Below are 25439 nucleotides of genomic sequence, written 5' to 3' on the forward strand. Positions count from 1 at the left end.
AGAAAATATATTTTTTCTACTAATTATGAAACAGAGTCCCATGGCATGTCGAAGAAGTAGAGATGCTGGGATCTTTAAAAATGAAACATGATGCTTGAATCTCTTAGTGCAGAGGAAAAGTGACGAGCACTGAAGGTTTAACATTATATTCCATTTAATTAACATTTATCATATTCCTTTGGTTGCTATGGCTCCTTTAAGGCTTACTATTGGAGCCTGGAAGAAAAACAACTTAATATGGATTGTTTGCATGTGTTCACAGAGTGAAGGTGCACCCACAGGATCAGACCTGGCTGGGAGTGTTTCCAGTGCACACAGGGGGAATCACTTACCGTACACTGTCCCGTCTGTTTACATTAGTACTGGAGAACCCGGACACACAATGAACACACTATCACTATCTCCGTGCACTACTGTTCATTGGAAAAAAAAAGTTCACTGTGGCAATAGAGGAGAAGAGGAAAAGAACCTTTTACACTGTGATGAGGCCTGGTCCTCATTTTGTGAAATTAACTAAAAATGCTGAAGTGCAGATCTAGCAAAAGAAGATGCAGGAATTGAACAGACTAGCAAATTTGAAAAGCCTGTGCACTTCAACTAAAAATTGGAAACTGAAGTTTTCATAAGAGATACAAAGAATGGGGCCATTTTTCTAAACCCCAAAAGGTCATTTCATTGGCTTTCATGAGTCCTTTTTTGTGGAGGTGGGGAATTCTTAAAAGTTACAGTTAAGCTCAGCGGTGATGTTATACTTTTGCAGGAAACAAAAAGAAATCCCTGTGCATCAGAAGGAAGAGAGTCAAACTGATTTATCCTCATGGCTGTGCTGCATTATTGGATGGAATGGGCGCCAGGGCTCTTCCAGCTGCCCTGCCAGTCTCTCTCTGCCCCCTCCTTCAGCCCAAACACACTCGAGAGCCAAAAACCCTAATGGCCAGACCCCCATCCCAGCTCAGCACACTAGAGACCAGGGGAAAGCAAACCTCCAGTAATTCAGCAGCACTCACACGCCTAATCCAGTCTCGTTCTGCTCCAGGTGAAATCGAATCTCATCCATCTGTGCCAGGAGTCACTTAACATCTGAGCTGTCCGACTGGCTGACCCATGCACGATGGAAGTGTGAAGCAGCGGTTGAAAGATGGAGCCCCAGGAAAATGCAGCTGTTGTGAGAAGTTGTGACCTGGCTTTCTCTTTTTTTTCATGGTGGGGAGCTGCAGTTTGTTAACTCAGCTGTTTTACAGCTAGTGTATGCCTGGCTCTTTGACACATGGAGACACTGACAAAGCCACTAAACACAGACACGTTACAGAACACAAGAAAGTTTGCAAACAAGCAGGAGACACTCAGCACATCTTTCTTATTCAGATGCTCAGTTGCTAATTGATCCAAGAGCTTCTCCCAGAGGTTTCTTGAGGGATTAATCTAAAGGAGTCTAAAGGAGTCTGCTGAAAATCTTTGTCAAAATCTGATGCAAATCGGTATGCGTTTTCTTGTGTTCAAGACTAGAGATTCTGTTCCTTTATGCCAGCTGTACATGATTAAAAGTTATTGGGAGACTTGGTAGGTTTTGGGTCATTCTTTTTTTAATTGTTTCCAGGGCAGCAATATCCTTCTTGCTATGTAGTGCCCTTAATCACAAACCTGTGCTTTGCATCCTGGCCAATTTCTCCTTACAAAAATACACATCTTTATTGCAAATTTGTAAGTGCCTGCAAAAGCAATAAAAATGAAGACACTAGCTATGGCTACTTCAGAGCTCTCAGAGCTTGTCAGTAAGGTTTGAAAAAAAGAACACCTTCATTTCTTAGAACTGACCTTGAGGAGGCTAATTTCAAGAGAGTAGGTGACATATGCTAAACTGGATCTTGCTGGAGCATTGTATAATTTAAATATTACTTTTCTTCCATTTTCATTTTACTCTCATGCACAGGCAGTTCAACACACTCTGCTTTCTGGCTGTGCTACTTTTCACAACAACAGCATGTCACTCCTCCAGTCTAGCAAGTTTGTATAGTCCTTATTACAGGTTTAACTAGAGGTGAATTCAAAACAAAAAAGAACACCAAATAACAAATTAGCAGCTGGACCTACATCTGAAAGGATAAAAAAAGAAAACTGGCAGGGATTGCTCATCAATGAAATTTTTAATTATGGGCTTTTTAAATTGGTGATGTGTTTTCCATGGAGACAGGGAGAGGAGGGAGGGAATGGGAGAGACATGCAGATTCAGACATTTGTCTCTCTGTCCTATATCTCTGTCCTAGATCTGCAAAGTCCCAGACCGATCCAGATGTAGCCAGACACAGCTCGTTAGAACCAAGCAATAAAAAACACAGGCTTCAGTCACTGTCACATGGCTGACTGAGTTCCAACTGAATATCAAAGGGAACACATCAGAGCATTTTTGTCTCAGTTACCTGACCCCTCCCAAGCCTAACCCTGACTCTGATTGGAATTACTGTACAACCCCTAACTTTGACTCTAATCCCAACCCTAACCCTACTGCTGTCTTCAAACATTACATTAATCCTGACTTCAAACTTAATCTTTCCTCTAACCCAGGCCTTGATCCTAACCCTACTCCTGACTTCAAACCTAATCTTCCCTCTAACCCAGGCCTTGATCCTAACCCTAGTCCTCACTTCAAGCCTAATCTTCCCTCTAACCCAGGCCTTGACCCTAACCCTACTCCTGACTTCAACCCTAATCTTCCGTCTGACCCAGGCCTAGATCCTAACCCTACTCCTGACTTCAAACCTAATCTTCCGTCTGACCCAGGCCTTGACCCTAACCCTACTCCTGACTTCAAACCTAATCTTCCCTCTAACCCAGGCCTTGACCCTAACCCTACTCCTGACTTCAAGCCTAATCTTCCCTCTGATCCAGGCCTTGACCCTAACCCTACTCCTGACTTCAAACCTAATCTTCCGTCTGACCCAGGCCTTGATCCTGACCCCAATCCTGACACTAACTTTACGTCTAACTCTTAAAGTTTGCCCTAACCTTGATCAGCCCAACCTCTAACATTTAACATGAAAACTCAGAAAGTGTGCATAATATTTACAGTTTATTACTTTATTCAGGTGTAATTCATAATAAATTGTCATCAGTTTTTAAAAAACAGTAAATGACTCATGACTGTTGGCTGGGTGCAAGGTCCCCACACCCAGTTTAATATCTGTGCACCAGCTGTTCAAACCTGACCACCTTCCTAAGACAAACTGTCTGCAGCACAGCAGCTCAGATTCGGCCAGAGTCAGGGCAGTGTGTGGTCATTTCTCTAAAGAAGGGGGCTGAGGAAATGAGACACCCCCTAAAGATTCCAGCAGTTCTAAGGATTATTTATATGCATTTTATTGGGTAATTCTCTAATAGTTTACAGTATTACAAGTGAATGAAGAAAATATACATTTCAGTTTTGACTGGTGGATTTTTATATCCAGTGTTACATTGCTAAAATATTGTGTTCTAAGTCACAAAAATGACCTAAAATCTTGAAAGCTGAAAACACTTCAGTACAACAGTTTACATCTCTTTTCTACTCAGGCCTGTTTTTAGATAGAGCAACTGACGGACCTCGCAGAACATCCAAATTTGTCCAGGCCAGAGCAGAAATAGCATCTCCTCCCACGTCTACTGTCTCTAAGTGGCAAAGGACTTGATGATAGTTCTTGAGGCAGGCACAATTGTAGATGTATAAACCTTTCAAAATACTGGAACTAAAAAATGCACTATACTGTAGACAGGACACAGGATAAACTGTAAGCAAGCATTATTAATGACAACATTTTTCATTGGGTAGCCACCAGACCTTTAATGTCATAGGCTGACACCGATGGTATATCTCATTGGAGATCTGGCCTTTCTTATTAATCTACATTTCAAGGAGGGCACAAGACCACTGTGCAGGTTGGGTAGAGTATAAGTGGGACAGTAGCATATATCAGAGCCTCAGTATCAACAACATGCACAGGTCAGAGCCAGGCCAAACAACAGGTAGTGGGGCTGGTACTGGCCGCACTGCATTAAGATGCCCTGCCTCAGATTTACCACAATCCCACCATCTCTTCGCAGTAAACATCCACACCGGAAAGAAAATAATGATAAAGAAAATCCTCTACAAAACAATGGAAGATAAACAGAGCAGATCAAAAGTCTCTCTCTGGGGAAAGAGTGACGCCCATAAATGCCCAGTAGACAGAAAGAGAGATAAAGACAACAGGCGTGGGAGAGAGAGAGAAGCTCTCTTGGCTCAGAATCACAGTTCAAGAACCAACAAAACACAAGAATGTTAAAATAATCAAACATTTATAGAAACATTACCTTTTAAAAGAAAACTGTATTAAAATAAAATTTTAATCTAGAATATCTTCTTGTGTCTCCTGGAGTCTATTAAATAGATTCTGCCCTCTGCTCCTAAAATACACATATACACTCAGACAACAAAAAAGTCCAAATCCATCTCAATTCCTCCAAATATTCCACGGGGAACATCCTGCAGGATTCCTTTTAACAGAAAAACATAGGAATCCTGACGAAGTCCTGCAAGATTCTGGTCCCAAAAACGTCTAGGTCTTTTTTTTGTATGGGCACCAACACACACACTAAAGCACTTAAACGGTAGAGCACTGGAGCATTGCGTGATTAAACAAGGGCTCCAAGGACTGCCCTCTGCATGCTGGTTGCTTGTCTGCTACTGTATCTGTCAGGGACCAGAGCAACAGAATGGCGTTTTAAGTATGAGGAACAAGCCTAATGGAGCAAACACAACCTGCCTTCCTTGGGACATATCGTCTTCTTGTTCCTCTTCTCCCTCTCTTTTCAGCTCTCTCCTTCCTCCCCACCCCCACCTTCACCCTTCGCTCTCTCTCCCTGCTGTGAGCCTGGACTCAGTGAAGCCCCACTGGGACGCCCAGTCCACTAACAGGACGGTTAACATTTAAATTCTGACAGCTTTCCATCCCCAGGCAAGGAAAGGGAAAAGACACCTCCATTCAGGCATAACAGCTTTGTGTCCTCGTGCCTTGTCCTTCAAGCACCAAATAAGTTCCTTATTTGGTGCTTGAAGAAAATGTTTTGCAGGATTCCACAATAAAGTTCACTTCGACATGCTATAGCATCATTTTTCCCCAGAGAACAACACTGAGATCCACATCGTCGTGCTGGCATATGCCATATTGAAAACCCTGACTGTAAAATACAGATTCGGAGCTTTTATGATTTCTTGATTGACTACAGCTCTTGAGAAAAAGTTTCAGATTTCCAGTAAGTGCATAGGATACAAAGACAAGGAGGCCATAGCTTCGCCTTGCTCATTCACTAATCGCTGGCCCCCGGCTGATCCGGGGATCTTGTCTAACCTTTTCCTGGAGGATCTCAGGGTATTAGCAAATGTTGTGTCTAAGTAGCTTGTTACACACAAGTTATCTCTGCCAACACTTAAACTGACAGAAAGAAATATTCTGCAATGCTTTTCAGCCTCATTTTGCCTGTTTTCTAATTAGAAAAAAGCAGCTGTGAATGCTCTGGGGTGGACACTGTTTTATTAGGGTGATCCAATTAATTCTTGCAACCCCCCCCCCCCATGCTAAAACAGCCAAGCTGCTCTTCAACACATTATATAATGCTCAACAGAATGGGACATTGCTAATGTGCCACTAACAAACATAATTATCTAAAAATATGAACCTAATTAATTATATAAGAGTAGCCTACTACAAAAGAAGACTCTGAAGTATTATTTTAATTTGCAAGAATGTAAAAAAAACAGTGAATTTGCTGCAAATGGGTTTCGTGTGCTAGAATACCAGAACATCCGGGGTTTGTTGTATAACACATCCTGAGGATCACACACCTTAAATATTAAAGGCGGAGATGTTTCCCCCTAACTAGAGGGCTGATCTGAGTGTTAAGCTGCTCTGCGCAACGCAAAACCCTTAAGGTTTAGGAACACTTAAGAGGAGAGCTAAGGAGCAATTTTAACTTGCGGGGATCCGAGCAAGTGCCCGCAGGCCATGGGGAGCGTGAGTACATAAGACTGTGTAACCTGATTTCTCCATCTCTCAGTTATGTTCTCGTGCTTTGGGGATGTAGCCAAAAATGGCCAGAATAGAAAGATCGTATCTGGGTGAGCAGATGTGTGGTTGCGCTTTTAATTACATTAGCTTTAAGGAGGTTCCTTTTAAAGTAATTCTGACCAGTTTATGTACAGTAGCTGTACCAATTATTTAGACACAGACAATATTGTATATCTCTGTAGTAAGAGTAATCTTCCTATACACATATAGAAAACACATTCTATTTTTAACATGGAATATGATGAGCTTTAGTCTAAAAAGTATTGTTTTGATTTGACACCAGCTGATTACTTTTTTGTGGGTTAAAGGTTTTACGGGTACTACTGTGGAGTGGTGTTAGAGTTTGTTTTACTCCAGACTCTGTACTGTATATTCATTTCACATCTGCAGAATTGAAACACAGAATTACTTTTTAAGGCTTTCTTTTGCTTACGTTTTTTTGTAATTAAACTGAATGAAACTTTGGACAATTCGGACAAGGTGACGATGATGATCTGCTCCACCTGAGCGAACAGGGCACACCCATGTCTCTTCAGGCCTCCTGAGAGAACAGGGACCTCAGACCTGCTCTCTGGGGGATGGGGGCTGGTGGGGGGACAGAAACAGGATTATACCCATGTGTCACTGACCGGCTGCATAAGCTCTGCAGGTCATCTCCTTCCTCTGGAAACAGAGCACAGCGCCGTGCACCCAGCCTGATGAACACGTCTGCAATGTCTTCCAGCCCTGGGCACCACACACACTCTGCCAACAGAATGCACAGAATTTAGAAGAAGAAAGGGAAGACAATTAAAGGCTTTTAAAAGAACTTAATGGTTGCAAACAAGACTACGCTATCAGCTCATCGTACTCCATTATTTGCTGATAGTCAATTGATCCCAGCCACTTCCTGAAGGATTCCAGAGTATCAACAGCAGCATCTCAACTGGGAAGCTTGATCCTGACAGCCACAACTCGAGTGTAAAGAGTGTGTGTCAGAGTGTGTGTTCATGGTGTCAGGCAGGAACTATTTTTTTTTCTACTTGTGCCGACATGGCCTCACCTCTGCTGAGCTTTAAGTATCTTTATCTTTCTGTTCAATGTGTTTAAGTATGGGATGTCCTTACCAATACCCTTTAGAAGTTTTCACACTTGAACTGAATCCCTTCATGTCCTTTGTTCAGAACTGAAAAGAGTTGTAAGCTCTTCTTGGAGCTGTTTTTGTCCACTTCTCCAAGAAACTTTGCACCAAATTATGAACAAAGCACCAGTCTCGCACCTTAAACTTATGTTTTTGTGAATATTTTCACATTTTGCAGCTCAGTTCAGACTATTGTATCTCATTGCAAGCAGACATCTGAGCCAGAGAGTACGTCAGACTTCTTTGCAGCACCAGAGCCACACATCCAATGACTAATTAATATGTTGTGTTTGGATGTGCTCCTTAGTAGCTGCTTATGTACTAAAAGAAAAAAAGTGATCAGAGAGGAATGCTGGAAAGAACTACAGCACATCATTCCGTTTGTTGTTTTTTGATAAAGAAAATACTTTTGTCTGCACTGGAACCCTTAATTGGTGCTTGCTATTAGCAGCCAATCAGAAGCCCCCGTCGTAGCTGGAGATCAGAGTCACTGATGTATTATGATCAGTGCTGCAGGCAGGCCTGGTATTTGCCAGCTGGCATGCTTACTGACATCCAAATAAATCATGAAATTGCTTCATAATTTAAAACAATATAGAAGAACAAAGAACTTTAAATCACATGAGATAGCTGATAAGCTAGTAGTGAAATGCACAGCTGCTTCAGAATTTACCAGTAAGATCTTGTTTTATTCTCTTATCTGTAATTTTACTGACACACTGTCTGATAATTAGGCACATTAACAAACTGCTAACGAGCCGCAGAAGCACCTGTGTGGTACACCTGCACAGTGGACGCAGTGATTGAGGAAAGCAGACCTGGACCAGCCTGAAGCCTGATGGATCTCTACAGGGCTCCAGCTAACAAGCATTGTCAGACACACCCCTGGCCTCTAGGCCTCAAACTCCCTTGTGTTTTTTTACTTCTACAATCCTTCTTTCTTCCCCCTTGGGCCATCGGGATAGATTGCATTCTAGAATTTCAAAAATCACACAGAAAGGAGAGTGATTGTGTAGAAAGTGCTCCACTCGGGTGTAAAACATTTTTAGGAGGCCTTGCCATGCCAGATTCTCAAGTTTATTTCAATGCCTTGGCTTTGCGAACTATGACACTTCTCTGCCTTTGTGTCCACTTAAAGAAATCCTGATCTCACCGTTTGTACTGAAGTAATTCTTAATTGTTGTAGATTGCTATTTGGCATAGTTAGTCAATCAAGTAAGTTCTGACTTTCAATAGAGAGAAGGACTCACCAAATCTCAAAAGACATGGCATGACGATTCTCTTGTTTTTTCACAATTAGAAACGCATTACATTCAGTCCATACTAAAACCGAAATGTTGCTGGCACTGTGCTGTGAGCCTCAACACTCCCTCTCCTGGCATCAGTATGTCCTGGCCTGTGCTGACATCATTTATGGACCCTCGACTGCTAGAATCCATGATGCCAGTGGATACCAGCAGTGACAGTGGGGTTATAGGAGTGCTGTACTGATGTAGTCAAAGCCTGGGGGGTTCACTGAACCCGCCTAACTGTATTTTAGGGGTCCTCACATAGGAAAATTGAGGGGACTACTGATCATATGAGTGCACAGGGGTGTTCTTTGTGAGGTAAGGAAAATGTTATTGTCTTTTTTTCTGTTGTGTTTTATTGGAAGCCACAACAAAATTAAAAAAAAAAACTAGCTGAGCCATTTAACATCTACCAATTTCTTTATCTTTATGCACACTTGCTGCACTAATCACTTGCACTAGATTACATCACAGTGCACAAGCACTTAGACAGTTCTAACCCTGTTTGTGCTGAAATTTTTGTGATGACAGATTTTATAATTTGGCATCCTTCTGTGTAATTGTGTTACATTCAAAATTCAAGATTGCTTTTTATGAGACCTTAGCTAATATACAGCACAGACCAAATGTTCAACACAAGAGCTGTAAACGAAGACAACTCAACAGTGCTGAGCAGTCCTCTGTCATGCAGCTGTTGTCATGTAATAAATATTCATGCTTAAATACTGCTTTGTTCAGCTACCTACATCAACCAAATGTTTAATTTGCGTAAGTGCTACCACTCTAGATCCCACTGTTGGCTCTTACGATCTGTTAGTTCTGGCAGGATTTCAGAGTTTTTTGTGAAACTGGACGTCAGTGAATCACACCTGCTTACCACTTGGAAATTAAAAAGAGTTTAACTTGCTTTATATTAACAGTGGACCAACACAGTCGCACAGTGGACAGAGCTGTCACATCAGTGCATCAGGGTCCTAGTTTCAAATCTGGCCTGTCTGTGTGGACACATTTTCTGATTGCATAAGCATCTTTAGCAGAACTTACTGCTGTTGTGATTTTTGGATAAATCTTTACCAGCACTGTACAGTGGGATAGTGTAATTGTTACCCATTCTTCCTGGCACAATTGCTCCAGTAATGGCAAGCTGAGAAGGGATATTTGATGAACTGCAATCTTCAAGACTTTCCATACATTTACTGTTGGATTCAAGTCAAGACAACTGGGCTACTCAAGGTCATCCACTCTCTTCATGCCAGACCATCCATCCATTTTCTAACCACTTCTTCAGGGTCACGGGGAGCCAGAGCCTGTCCCAGCAAGCAACAGGCGCAAGGCGGGGTACACCCTAGACAGAATGCCAGTCCATCTCTGGGCAGACACAGAAACTGACACACACACTAACAACAGGGCAAACTTTCCCAGAAGCCGATTAACCAACTAGCATGTTTTTGGAGATCGGGAGGAAATCCATGAGCACCTGGAGGAAACCCAGGCGAACACAAGAAGAGCATACAAACTCCACGTTAATAGCACCCTAGGAATTGAACACATGGCCCCAGAGCTGCAAGGCTGCAACAATAACAACTGCACTGCCGAGCCACCCTCTTACCAGAACACTCCAGTTTATATTTGTAATCGTTGTCTCGCAGAAAAGTAAATTTTTGACTCAGTTTTAGGTTCCTGGCAGACTCAAGCAGAAACCCTCTTGGTATTTGTGGTCAATTTGCCATATCAGTGTATGAAATTCAATATCTGTCTCACAAAGACAATCATACTAGTCTTGTAACCCTTTAAACTGATCTTTTGCTCCTGAACTCATTTAGGGTTACCACAGCAAAAGATAATAATTACATGATTGAGAATCTTTTTAAGATCATTTTTAAGAAAATATAACTTATTTGTATCTTATCAGTATTTTTTAACTTGATCAGTTTGGAATAGATTGTGTTCCCATAAGCGAAACCGCCCTGACTGTAAGCTTAGATGACAACAGATGTGGATACTCTGCAGGGGTGTATATTGCAAGGCACTGCCTGTGCTATCCCCTGTAATGGGCTGGTGAAGGCCAGCCCCTCTGGCAGTCCCACCTTGCTCCCTGGACCTGTTGGATGAGACCCTGGTCCACAGCAACCCTCTAAGGATAAAGTGGTTACTGAAGATGGACAGACAAAAAGGGGTCTGACCAGAACCAGTGAAATTTGGAAGCACAACCTGTGATTGTGTTTCATTGTTTAGTCAAGCGGACTTCATCAGACTGGACAGTGAAATGCCAACCAAAGGACAGACGTGGAATGAAGAACCAAGAACAGGTGGCACGTCTTTACCCCAAGGACTGTGAGGGTATGAAACAAGATAAACAGCCAACACTAGATGCGATCCTTCTATCAATTAGCTGCGACAAAATGAACCATTTGATAGGCTGACTGGCCTCCTCTAGTTGGTAATCTTTCTTATGTTTTTAACCTCTATCTTCCCTTTAGCCCTCTATACCATGAAATACATCAGTCAAGAACAGGGATGAATAGCTGAATGTGCTATGTTCCTGTTATCTCCCATTCACTAGAATTGTTAAGACTTACAGTACACCTTTCATTAAAAGGTATAAATGACAATTTCACCAAACTCTGCAGTTTCAGTTCAGTGCAGCTGCAAATGCGTATCACAACAGGAGAAGTAAAATGTCCAGTTTTAAAAATTAGGGTTTCCGAAGCACCAGGTTAACAATTTCTGAATTTACTTTCAACAGTGCCTGAATTAAAGTGCATTCACTGTGTGCTTTTAAACTTCTAGAATGACTTTCTGAAAAAAAGGAAAGAGCTTTCAAATGTAGCAGATCTGAGGCAGCGGACAAAGCTCTCACAGGCTCTATGGGACAGACCCAGCTCTGTAGCCCTCGCCACACAGAAACTCAAGGACACACAGAACGAGGAAACAGAAAGACCTGGGATTCAGTTACATGACACTGGAGACCGATGTGAGAATCGGTGCACGAGAATAAAGAGAAGACAATCCCTGGAGTCAATTTTCAGCTCCGCACCTCAAAGACGTTTTTCAAGAAAGACCTGAACTGAGCTAACTGGGCTGGCCTAAGGGAAGGGGCAAGGGAGTGAAAAGGGGAGAGGCAAAGGGAGCAGTAGATGTGGAGGAAGCAGGAACAGGGGCTGACAATATAAAAGACACAGGGAAACCAGGAGAGAGACAGAGGACAGGGGGAGAGGCTCACACAGTATCTTCAGCCCTTTATCTCTCTGTCCTGGCAGAACGGAGAACAAAGATGCAGGCTGTTCTCTAACGTGATCTCTGCGAGGCCAGGAGTATGTCCAGCTGAGGTCAAGGACAAGCCCATCTTGGGAGTCCCATTGCACCATCAGTAATCTGTTTGTTACTGCCCTGAAATAAGTTGGCATGATGCTGGCTTTCATTATCAAGCCTTTTGTGGGGAAAAAGATGGATTTTTCAATTAGCATACATAATTTTGTTGGCCTTTTATGAATTGAACTACTTTTTTTAAAAACATGTTTCCAATCAAAGTTATGTCTTCTTAGAAAAGTGTATTTATGAACAGCACTTTTTGCTGTGAAAGTAGGGTTTCTGCAAAGTGAACTACCCCTACACACAGACATAGACTCCATTTTCTCTTCTAGGTGACTCCAGTTCTGCATTAGTCACCACCAATTTGTGGGAAGGGGAGAACAGTACAGTACAATATATCACCACCAACGCTTCTCAGCCTTTTGGCTAAGATCAAGTGTAGTATCTCACCACCAACTCATCATACAACCAACTGGCCCTCCTCTCTGGTTACAGCACGGCTGCTTCATACAGTCTGAGGAGACAGTTACAAGACCAGCCAACAAACAGATGACATTATAGGATCAATCTACTACTGAGCAACCAGTCAAGACGGGGCCAAATCACAGTCCTCTTATCTGAAGCTTAGTAACTATGCATGGTTGTGCATTAAATCTTATTTATATAATTAATCATGTGGCAGTGTGATGTCACAACTCTTGGGACATGGGTTCAATTCCAGCCTGTGTTGCCTTCTGTGTGGAGTTTAAATTTTCCTTCTTACTGTGTTTGCTCTTTCCTAGTTTACAAGTTACCTAACTTCTTTTCTACACTTCCTCCTGATTTAAAAAAATCATGGTGAGGTTAATTAAGTGTCTTAATTGTTTGTGTGCATGTGCCCTGCCATGGACTGGCATCTTGTCTAGAGTGTAGTCCTGTCTTGAGGACTAATGCTTGTAGAATAGGCTTCAGGTTGTTGTGAACTTTATAGTGACTATAATAAGTGACTGTGGAGTCACTTATTAGGAGTAAGTGGCTTTCCCATAATGGATGGAATTATTTGGATAGACAGAGAATAGAAGGGACAACATCTGTACAGCGGTTTCTACTGCGTGGCTACTTAGCACAGGACCTCAGTTTTGCATGTCAGTAATTTGCTCAGGGTGACACATGGAGTCCAGTGGCAGAGCCCATGGTTTGAGCCGGAAGCCACCTGTTAAGCCACATCAGCCATTTTCCCTATGCAGCTGCTTCTCCCTGCTTCTCCCTGCTTGTACCCACTGGCAAAACAACCAAAACAAATGAGACAGTGAATGTCCATCCTCTTGTTTGTAAATCTTCCTACATCCATCAGTCTGATGCAGTGGATACTGAAGGCACTACGTTCCTGCAGCTGGCAAGAGAAAAACCAAATCTGTGCAGAAAGATGAAAGACAAGGTCTGTGCATCAGAGTGTCTCCATAAGCATTTACTGGATATGGTGTCTTCCCTAATTTGTACTTGAAACAGTAGTGGTAAGTGCAGCCTGGCGAGTTATTACTGATGTGTGTAATGGTGCTGAAAGTCATGCTGGGGTGCTTAAGCATTGGTGACAAGTGGGGTTATGAGGCAGTCTAATTGACAGGGCGGAGGAGGGTCCCTCTAGCTCGCAGGCGTACAGTATGCCATGGATGTTAATTTCTGCCTGGCAGTCTAACCCCACTGCGGGTGGCATGGGCACATGGGGCATTTCTCACTCACAGTGCCAGCCGGAAACACGCCCTTCCTGCATCACAACGAGGACTGCGGCACTCTTGGGTTCCCGCAGTGAATCTGTAGAGTAATATTAGCCTTGTCAATGAAGCGTGTGACACTGCCACGTATTCCATCTTAAAGAGGTCCACAAGTCAGCAGACTTCAGCTTGGGGAAAAGCCTGCCACTCTTAACTGCACTGCATACTCCTTCATCTCGTTCTTATTGTGGGTTACCACAGTAACAAAACACCTAACAAAGCATTCTGTGCCATGCAAACAATGTTCCCAAAAAAGAGCTCATTTTTAATCCCAAAATAATATTTAAGTGAAAGACATACTCATTTTGTCATCTTCATACATTTTCAGAAACGTTTCAGCACATTAAAAGTAATGTGCTCTGGAGGAAAAGCTTAGAAAATCCTCCTGTAAATGTTTCTAAGGGTGGTATCGCACAGGCTGGTAAGTGTGGTAAACTGAGGTATTGCCACAACAGAGTTGAGCAAAGGCAAACTGGTCACTTTAAAAAGGTGTTCATTTCTTGTGTGAGTGTTCGTGAGGACGCGGTGTCCTGTGCTTGTTTTCTTCACGGAGAGAGCACCTGGGCTTGTGGGTTCAGATCTCCTGCTGGAGAGCAGTGCTGGGAGAGAGCTGCCAGGACAGCTCGCAGCTCGCAGCGGGGAGGGGGAGATTAGCATAATTACAGTGTTTGGAAAATGTGTCCTAGAAATGAAATTCGCTGCTTGAATCGCAATTAGGCTCTCCCTGCCCCCTCTCCCTCTTTATATTTCTTTGTCTTTGCATCTTCCTTTCAACCTCCCTTGTTGAACACTCCCAGGTTTGTCTTTTCTTGACTTTCTTTTTCAGTCTTCCTTCCTCTTCCTCCTTCATCTTCGGCTCTCTGAGTTTATTGAACTGTGTTAGGTAGGCAAAAATGGCCATTTTTATTAGGAGGCAAAACAGAACTAGGGTCAGGAAAGTGGAGACTTTGTCCTTGTGTTTAAATCCCTGGTGAGGTTTAATGCTGACGTTACAAACCTGTGAGCAATTTGGAGAAGCTTAACTGCTGTGGTGCACCAAAGATGTAATCTTTTTAATATAAGAGGACATCTTGTTTTTGATGTGATCTGGTGTTTATTTTTGGGGAGGGTGGGGGTTGTGAAATTTTGTACAATTAACAGTTAAAGAAATGCTACTAAACGTAAAAAAACTCCCTTTCATCCTCAAATTCCCTCTCTCTCTCCTTCTCTGTTTTTTTTCATCTCCCTTTTCCCTCTCTTATCACTCAGCCTTTTTGTCTTTTCCTCATGAATGTCCTTCCTCTGCCCCCCTTTCTGTTCTTTTCCACTCTCTCTCTGTGTCCTTCACTTTCTCCCTAATTTCTCTGCCTTGCTCTCTCCCTCCCTCTCTGCCTCTCTCCTGGTGTGCTGTCTGTAGAGTGCAGATGGTGCAGGCGCCCCGAGCGCAGTGCAGCAGTTACTGGGAATGGTCTGAAGGTGCTGAATTTCTCTCTGTGCTGTACCCCGATACAGACACAGCCATGTTTACACACTTAATAACTCTCTCACACACAAATAGACATTGTCCTTGTGTTTAAATCCCTGGTGAATTTTAATGCTGACCTTTACCTTGGGGTTTGTGTACTATACCCCAATATACAGTAGATACTGCCACGCTTTCTGTATCCTTCTATAGATAATGTAATAATAATAATAATTCCTTACACTTATATGGCGCTTTTCTGGAAACTCCACTTAAAGTGCTTTACAGGTCATGGGGAGTCCCCTCCACCACCACCAGTGTGCAGCCCCACCTGGATGATGCGACAGCAGCCATAGTGCGCCAGTACACTCACCACACATCAGCTATCAGTGGGGAGGAGAGCAGAGTAATGAAGCCAATTCATAGATTATTAGGAGGCCAGGATTGGTAAGGGCCTATGGGAAATTTGGCCAGGACGCTGGGGTTACACCCCTACTCATTTCTAGAAACGCCCTGGGATTTTTAATGACCACAGAGAGTCAGGACCTCAGTTTTACATCTCATCCGAAGGACGGTGCCTCAGTATAGTGTCCCCATCACTTTACTTGGGCATTAGGACCCACATGGACCACAGGGTGAGCGCCCCCTGCTGGCCCCACTAACACCTCTTCCAGCAGCAACGTTAGTTTTTTTTCCCCAGGAGGTCTCCCATCCAGGTACTGACCAGGCTCACACCTGCTGAGCTTCAGTGGGCTGCCAGTTGTGAGTTGCAGAGTGATATGGCTGCTGGCATATATAATGTAATGTCTGAGTTTATGCTCTGTACTTTGATGGACTCTTAGGCATATGGCACTGGAACTGGCACACTTCACCGAGGATGGAAGAATGAAGGCAGAGCATGCACCAGTGCTGGCTCTGTTTCTTTGACTTCCCATTTTAACTGTCTGACCTCAGGTTCTATGCTCTTTCTGAATAGCCAGATGGGGTAAAGTGTGGATTTTGACTGTCTGTATGGGGGATGCCGGACGCGTGGCAGACAGTGGGACCTCTCAGGGTCACGGTGGTGAAAGCTGTCTTTGTGTCTTCATTCCAAAATGAAACATGGTATATTAATATTCCATACAGAAGCCTTTTTAGATCTCCCCCATAATAGTCCAGTAATAGGCAGTGCAGCACTCAGAGAAATAGAGTTACATCAGCTCCCCACAGCACACATAATTACAGGCTATTTCTGGATCACATGTCAGAATGCGTTTATAAGAGAGTGTGTGCTTGTATATGAGTGCACGTCTTTACCTACACTGAGAACAACATCATTAATGTTACCTTTATCTCCAGCCATGCTCCTTAACTCTTAAAGTGGGTGGAAAGAGAGAAAACAGAAGAAAGCATAGTGAGAGTCAAGGAGGTTATAGACATGCAGAAGTTTAATGGGCCTGTTTTGCTCATTTGGTCTATTGTTCATTTATCCCAGAACCTCATTAAGACCTTTCTTACACAATCCTGGTGAGTTAGCTTCAGCAGGACTGCTAGACAGTAACTTCTATAACTCTCTGTGTAAGGAAGAACCTCTTACTTTCAGTACTGAATCTGTACAAAACCAGTTGCAGAGACAGTTTTACTAGGTCTAGGTCTAGGTCTAGTGACTCTAGTTTTAGGCTAACTAGGTGGGATTACCTACTTGAATATTAGTAAGTAACAGACAAGCTAACTAAACTCCTTTCCAAACCACTGACTGTTACACAGAAATGACTTCTGAGATGACTTGGTAGCCTGCCAATCTGTAGGACAGACAGATTGACAGGCTACCAGAGTGAGACTTATTGGTGTGCTAACTGACCTACTGAAAGACTGATGGGCTGAGTGACTGACATTTAGACACACAGAATGACCAGCTGCCCGATGGGTAAGATAACAGACAGACTGACAGATTACCCAACTCACTCTAATGACTGACTCAAACTGAATGATGAGAGTCACTGACAGCACACAGCAGGGAGGGGGTGGAGAGGGCAAAACTGAGGGTGAAAAGGAGAGAGAGGTGTTAAAGAAAGGGGGGGGGGGTTGTGCGCCGAAGTGGCTCAACCAGTAAACGTGCTTGCTCTGATTTAGGTTGGGCTCGATGGTCCAGGTCACAGGTCTGAGTCTGAGACATGTCGCTAGCTGACTGTGACCAGGATTCCCTACAAGGTGGTGCACAGTGCTCAGTGCCAATCCCACAGTGGGGCTGGCATTAGTCAAGAGAGGGCTCTCCTGACTCCCAGAGCTTCAGAGTGCCTGCAGGCATGTAGTAATGTCAGCAAAAGACACAACTCCCCTCCAGTGGGCTCTGAACCTCCTGTATATGTGGCTTCAGAGCTTGCGATGCGTTAAAAGATGAATGACTTGACGGGTGCTGGGTTGGGAGGAGCTAGCCTGCCCTTTTTCTCGTTCTGCCTGTGTGGGAAAGGGCTGTGTGCCAGATTCCGAATCGGGTGGATAGGTCATCAAAAAACGAGATGGAGAGAGATGGGGGCAGGAGGAAGGGGAGAAGGAGCTTTGGCTGACACACGGTGGACCCAGGCTGAGAGTCTGCTGCAGTTCTACACTGTGTTATCTCTAAAATCAAAGCCAGGGAGCCAAGTCAGCTTGCAGTTCACAGAGTCACAGAGAACTGGTATTGATCTCAACATCAGTGAGGCTCGGAGCAGCCTGGGGGAGAGAGAGAGACGCTGTGGCTCACAAAGCACAGTACAGGCACATTCCAGGACTGGGTTTGAATTTCCTTTATCAAATTCATTTTCCAAAGTATTCTAAAAGTTCTTCTTTCTAATTTCCTTTTCTATTTTGCCTATTAGTAATGATCATTACAACTTTTAATTTTAGAACTTGAAAATAGCAACATAGAACGCTGGCAGACAAGAGGAGGCCATTAACCCATCTAGCCCATTTGGTTGCTAGTAGGTAACTAATCCAAAGATCTGATCCATCCGTTTCTAAATGGTTATGCCTATAAAGCATCCTGAATTGAATTCAATTGTTAAGGAGAGAGAGAGGGAAAGGTGAAGGAGGAGAGTGGGGTGAAAACTCAGTAGAGCTGGCTGCCCAATATGTGATCTTGGCACAGCCTGAGGAACAGAGAATGAGCCTTTCTAATAATAATAATTTTGAATTTGCTGGATTAATGAGAGAGAACTGGAAGCAGAAGCGAACAATCAAGGGAGACAGGGAGAAGGAGAGTGAGAGCAAAGGAGAAGAGAGGAGATGGAGGAAGAAAGAGAAGGAACAGGAGAGGAAGACAGAGAGAGGGGATGTGGCTTTGTGTCTGTCACGCCTCTCAGTCCACTGATCCCTGAGGGGAGTGGGTGTGGAGGGGAGAGGAAAGGGGAGTTAATGGGAAGAGATACAGTATCTGTTACAAAACATCCTTTTGTGCTACGGTTTCACCTCCTTTGACTTGATACTGTTTCACAGAGAGAATTCATCACAAGACCCGATTTCGTAAGCTCTTCGCTCCCCCTCTAAATTTGATAAGGGCACAAGACAATTAACTCTGAGTGAAGCTTTAGAAAAGAAAAAAAAGAGAAGCACTTGGAAAATGTAATTTCACACAATCAATGGCATGACCAAAAGCAAAGATGTTTGTACGATGAGATAAAGCCACTGACACAACTGAAAATTACTGCAGCTCAGTGCTCATTCTTAACCCCTAGCTCAACGGAAATTCTACAGCCTAAAAACTAGAGTGGAAAACAGGTGATGCAGGTGTTGCACTTTTCCTATATGCTGTAGATGTACAGTAAATAGCTGATTCCCATTATACAGCAGTTTCACCTGTTTCAGGATTTGCCATAAGCGGTAGCTAATGAGAAAACTATTGAAGTTTTTCTGGCAGTCAAAAGATTGTCACAGAAAGACACGCTTTAGTCTTCAATTCAAGACAATCGGGTTATGGAAGCAAGATCCATAAAGGGACCCCCACAATCCTTTAAGGTGACCCCAAAGGAAGATACTTTAAGCTCAATAACAAAGCAGGGGTACAAAAGAAAACTAGGGAAAAAAGCTGTGGGAGCTGACACTCTGGGATTCTTCAAGGGCTGTCTGGGTGAGATTCTGGGAACAATTAGTCACAGGCAATCAAACAGGCTAGATGGACTGAATAGCTTCCTCTCTCGAATCTTTATGTGCTGTTATGTTTTTATATATGGGTCAGCACTTAATATTGCTTTGCCCAAACACTGACACTGCTGAAGCTCTCTTGTGAGATTTTGCCTGTAAGAGTAAAACTATTTACGAACTTGCTATGATTAAAAAACAGACACAAAATAATAATTGACAGTTTCCTTTATGGATGTTTACCTCGGTAAATCTGCCATAGACATTCTGCTCTTTCATCTTTTTGTGGCAGTTTTACCATGTTTGCAGTAATGGTAACATGCCTTCATTTTGCATTACTGCACTAGACTATGGCATGATTACTACAGTATAGTGCACTATGGTCAGGTTGTAGTAAAGGCACGTTTGACCCATAGGAAACTACAGTAACTATGAAGTAAACTTCCATACAACCCTACTACAAAGGAGATCAGGGTGGAGATCAGGAGAAATTACTTTATTACTTAATTAATTAAGAGGGAAACTTCTAGGTAGGTCAGATTGTTCAAGCACAGGGTGGAATTTTGCCAGAACATTAGGCTTAACACCTCTGTCACCATACTGGAGATTGGTTCATCATGTAAGAGGTGACCCACTTAATCCACCACTGAAGTGTAGTCCCACCTATACTACACAGTAGCTACACAACAGCCATTCAGCTCTGGCAGCCCCAATACACAGCAAATCTCAGAGAGGACTGAGAAATTGCTTCACCAGTTGAATTAAAGGGTAATTTTAGGAAGGTCAGAGTGTTCAAGCCCAAAGTGGTAGATAGCTAGAGGTAACACCCCCAGTTGACATTTTCAACTGTTAAAAATTTTTGAGAGTTTCTGAGACCTGTCATATCACCATATAGGTCTGACTCAGATGAAAGAAGCATGTGCTGAGAGAAGTCCAGAAAGCACATTCCAGTCACAGAACACAGACCCAGGCTGTGCAACAGGGATTCTGTAACTAAACTTCTGCAGCTCTTAAAACCATGTTGGTGCCCTGGCTGACAGCAGCTGGTAGAGAACTAGAAGGAAAAAAAGTCCCAGTTTCACAAAACGAATGAACATTGCAGCCTTTTTTGGGCGCCTCTGAAATATTTATGATTAGATTAATATTTCAGAGCCCCAGACCAATTGCAGGCTTTACATCAATGCTCCTATATGTCTTTACAAACTTTTTTTCAATAGTATTTTAATTTTCCTTGTCAGTACAGCAACTTCCAGTGAAAAGAAGCCAGGAGTAGTGACCCTCTATCTCTCAGACCCTGGGGTTTCATGGTACGGAAGAGAAGTCTATAAATACTCGGTAAACTGGGTCTCTCACCACGCGCTCTGCCCCTGGGAAACCTCTCTCTCACCCGCCGCTCATTTCCCTGGAACTGGAGCCTTTGAAGATGAACTATATACTTTTTTGGTGCGTGTGTGTAATTTCTGGATTAGATTCGATAAAAAATGTAAGAAGTCTCAGTATTACTTTTTAGTAAGTGTTCTGCTTCAGTTTCAGAATATGTTCCATATGTATGTGTGTGTATCTTATTACCATAAGTTATTTCAAGAAGATTGAGAGTCTGGCACGAATTTGCCTAACCTACCAAAGAAGGCTAATCTAACTTTAATATTAGTACCCCCAGCCCAGAAAAAATAGTGCCTGGTTTCCTTACAATACATACTAATGCTCTGAATCTAAGTATCAACCTTCAGCATGAGCTTTACCAGATGCTACATTGCTTGTAACTGCTCTGTTTTTATAACCTGGTGTTGTGTTCTGACTGGTGCCAGGTTTTATGTGTAGGGGTGGCCAATGGGACAAAAAATAAAGACCGTTTTGTCCCTCATTAATTACTATCCCTCTAAGAAGGGGACACTCTTTGCAATGTGGATGGGCAACAATATTACAGGCGGAACGACAGTAGAGGCTCCCCAACTTTCGGCAAACCTGGTTGTGTTGTAGTTTATAATGTCCTGTATCACGACTGCTTGTTTAAATATGGTAAGAGTTCCTACTTTCAGTTTGGAAAATGACAATAGCCTGAGTTATTGTGAGAATGCCCATTGGATGGAAGGAGTGATACCACTGGAGTCCATATCACAGTACAGGTCTCACACACAGTCTTAAGATGGCTGATATTTCAGTGGAATTAAAACTGCAACTTATCATCTAATGTTCACACCTTTCCCTTGAGTCCCAAAACTGCAGCCTAAGGAAAATTCTTTCCTTTCTACTTCTTTCTCCATTCCCAGTTTCTCTCTGCTCTGTTTCTTTCTGTCCCTGCACTGGTTTCTCACCTTTTCCCCTACCGCTATTATTCTCTCTCCCTGTGCTTTAATCAGCTGCTACGTAGTCTCTATCTGCCTCGTGCTCCTTTCTTCTCTTCCCCCTCTCCCTTTCTGTCAGATTCTATCCTGCACCCCCCTCAGTTGTCTCTCTCAGCGGAGGCTGAAGCAGAGAGGCCCTGCATGTCCTCAGAGGTCCTGTCAGGAGTGCCTGTCCTACCTTCTGGGTTCCAGCCACGATCGATGTTTAATTTAAAACCCATCACTGATGAAGGGGGTTATGTAAACGCTCCACAGCTGCCCTGTTTCCCTCTGTCTGTCCACAGGACCGTCCACCCACTTGCCTGCCTGTCCAGGAAGCTTCCAAAATGCCCCATAATTCAATAATTCTCAGGGAGATTCTCAAAGCCCTTTTGAACAGGAAAATATTCCAAATCTGGGCAGGCAAAACAACATTTTGAGTGCCTACGTTTCTTCTACAGTGCTTTGATAGCACTGATGATTGAATACACAATATTAAACAAAGTGTGTCCATGCAAACAGGTCACTACTGTTCCTATACAGCCTCCAAAGCAGATTGTATATTTGTTTATTAATTTAAAGCTTTTTATTAATGCATCCATCCAAATGTTTTTCATACATGACTCAAAATATGAAATATTAGTGTAATATGAAATGATTCAGCAAATATGGGACAGGGAAACATTCCACTCCTATACATTTCCAATTGGATTAGCACAGTGGTGACATTATTGCCATAAATTCCTCTCTCATACCAACCCTTTCCTAGCACAATGCTAAAGGTCCCTCACACAAACCTAATGCTTGACCAATTAACCCTTAAATAGCACAGCATATTTCAGCCACTGCTCTGTGACCTGGCTCTAATATTCACATTTCTAACAACATTATTGGCACAACATTGGCACAATATATTTTTAATTAGCACTGTTATGTCACAGTTGCAGGGTCCTGGGCTCAATTACAGCCTTGAATGCCTGTCTATATGGATTTTCATGTTTGTATGAGCTTTCACTGGGTGCTCCGGTTTCCTTTCAAAGACATGCACATTAGGTTTGATTGACTACTCTAAATTGCCCCCCTAGGGAAGGATTCAGGAAGGAGGTGGTTGCCTATGAGTGGAATGGGATTAGTGCCTCTCCTCTATGACCAGCTCTGGTATGGAGACTAAATAATTCTCTGAATCTGAACTGCCACTGGCTTCTGATGACCGAGTGCTCACTAAACTCAGAAAAATATAATTAACAGCAAAGTAACAATGTAACACAAAATAGGACAGAGGGTAATATTGTTTCTGAAACAGGGTGCCAAACTTGTATAATTGCTTTCTAGATTTTATTTTCCTAAAACAAAAGCATTCTATTCACCTAGGAAAATACACACAGGCTGGGTGACTGCTGAAGCTACTGGATTTTGGTTACAAACCAGAAAGATTAATGAAACCTTTATTTTACCTCAGACAAATGTCAGCTGGTTCAGAGACAACTGCATTATATTAGCAAGAAAGATTTGGTCTTGAGTGACCTAGTTTCAAATTACACTAACAGACTTAAGAGTCTGTTAACTCCTAAAGCCTTCAGAACAGCAGGGGCCTGCTCATGCTACAGGACCTACTCACAGCCTCAAGACTCACAATTTGGAACAGCCATTAAAAAGGGAAGAGGCCATTCTGGCAATACATGCGATTCAGTTACCATTCCAACATTGACAGCTTAGCTTGATGACTTATTTCCAGACTTTTGCTGAGGATCTTAATTGAGTACACTGTTGCTTTCATGTTCCTATAATAATACCAGTGTGTGGATACTACAGTATATACGTTTTGCTGACTATACAGGTGAGTGTATTGTAGTGTGTCTGTACTGTGTTCAGCGTGCTGTTGTATTGTTGTATATGTACTATATATCAGGTGTGGTGTTATGTGTTGTGTTTCCATATTTTGAGTGTAAATAACAAACTGATAGCTGTGCATTGTGCGTATATAATGAGTTCAGTGTTGTGTATCTGTACTAAGTGCAGTGTTTTGTATATTTGTAATAACTGCAGTGTTTATAGACCCTGTGTATTGTGTGTCAATACTGAATCCAGTTGTGCTGTATGTCTATATAGGGTCCAGTGTATTGTGTCTATCCAGATGAGTATACGGTGTCTACAGAAACTCCAGAGTATTTAAACCAGTACTGCTATCTAACTGGTGAAAGAGTTTCCCATTACACTTCTGCTCTGATTGACCATGAGCCATTTCTCAGAAATTGGATTTTCTTCACTCCCAATGAGTGAGTCATTGCGTGAGTCATGTGGTGCTGTGGCCATGTGATGACATAATTCCTGTCCACATCAGCCTGAGATTACAGACCCCCCCACCCCCCACTAACTTCCTGTTGTAAGAACAGGGCTGTTAACTGCCATCCCACAGCCAGATCCCTTGACATGGATAATGAAATGCGGTCAATACCCTTGTCTGATGACTCCTCAGACACAGTCAGTGTATCCTGCCCCTCACTCTCTTTTGGACTTCAAATCTGACGTTAATGCTTTAATGTGGCTTCTGTATGTCCTGCTCCCACAGTCTAACTGTAGAGCTTCAAGAATGTACAGTTTATGTGAGGTTTATATGCAGCATACCCTTTGACTCTTCCTGTAGTTTGGTTGTATTATACAGAACAGACAGAGTCCTGTGTCACTCCTGCTAGCCTTCCCACAAGCTGTGACCTAAACCATGGCAATACAGGACTAGGCCCGACTGAGAAAGCGGTTAAGACTAGCCTGCAATCCTGGCAAACAGCACTGAAAGTACAGTATAAAAAGGGGTTAAGAACTTCAAAAACCCCCAGCACAAATAATGCTTCAGACCCTCTCCAGCACAGTAAGCTAAGACAGGAGTTCATTAATGCACTGTGAAGCCTGTGACTCTCCTTAGCTCATCTCTGCGCTGAAATCAAATCAGGAATGTGGGGATGATGAAATTTAAACTTGGCAGAGTGGCAAAAAGAAAGATTCTTGGAGAACATGCCAGAGTCTACAGCCAGTTACTATTGACTTGCATATTTCTGTGACCTCAAAATGTCTTGGAAGAAAAGTCATTTTCACAAATTAACTGAATATATACATGGGTGCATGCATGGCTCTGCTCCAGATTTCTTCACTTCATGTAATTGCCTGACGAAAATTGCATGAACCACTTTGATATGTTTTCTGATATTGAGGCTGTCAAGTGCTTTGAACAGCAAAAAAGAAGAAAGTTGAAACGAGTGGCACTGCTCCAAGAAACTCGACGAGCAATTCAGACACACTTCTAATTAGCAAAGCCATAATGATGACTTCGTCTGAGAGGCAGCAAAGCTCTCGAGCACTCTGCTTTATCCACTGGGGGGGATTCAGTTGTTTTCCCCGTGGCTCCTGTCTGAGACCTGCCTGGCGTTGGAAGTGTCAGGTCAGGCACAAGCCGACCATAACATGCCCTTACGCACCCATCATGTGTGACGGCATCTTTTCTCTGAGAGATTCACTAATTCCCCCAAGGAATTCATGCAACTAAGAAATGAATTCTTTCAGTTGTTGTTTCTTAAGACAGGTCTGCAAGTGTTAATTTACTAATGAGAGTGCCCAACACTCACTGAAAGATCATTAACAAAGTCATTTTGAAACTAGCTATACTTTCAATGTACCAGTAGAAGATGCTACTAATTTTGCCAGATTATTTACATTTCAGTAGTTCTGTCAAAGCCTAACTGAGACAAAGAGGAGGTGTCGTATTCGAATTCCAATAGTGAGTTTGATGGGGAAACTCACCTGGCTGAGGAGAATGACATTCTGCCCATAAAGACTGGGCTATTGGCTATTGGATCCCCCTCTTTGATGAAGGAGGATCCAGAGATCCACTGCAAGGATGAAGATGGGGCGGAGGGATGGAAGCAAAAATGGATCATTTTAGCAAGAAAGCAAGAAGCGTGATATTTGTTAGGAAGTGAGTGGAAGTGGGGGAGCTAAAGTTTCAACCTCCCCCCAAACTTTTGTTTTAAACTTAATT

General features: G+C 42.9%; 1 protein-coding gene across 1 annotated transcript in view; it reads right to left on the reverse strand.

Moving 5' to 3' along the window:
* The window catches only part of LOC148839282 (uncharacterized), a 94448-nt gene that overhangs the window by 49370 nt on the left and 19639 nt on the right, over nucleotides 1–25439 (reverse strand). Inside the window, exon 11 of the mRNA XM_088929321.1 lies at nucleotides 6707–6821. Within this exon, the coding sequence (XP_088785447.1) occupies nucleotides 6707–6821 (115 nt within the window). The remainder of the gene's footprint in view (nucleotides 1–6706; nucleotides 6822–25439) is intronic.

The sequence above is a fragment of the Atractosteus spatula genome, chromosome 2 (assembly GCF_055471065.1).
Source record: "Atractosteus spatula isolate fAtrSpa1 chromosome 2, fAtrSpa1.hap1, whole genome shotgun sequence".
NCBI classification, from domain to species: domain Eukaryota; kingdom Metazoa; phylum Chordata; class Actinopteri; order Semionotiformes; family Lepisosteidae; genus Atractosteus; species Atractosteus spatula.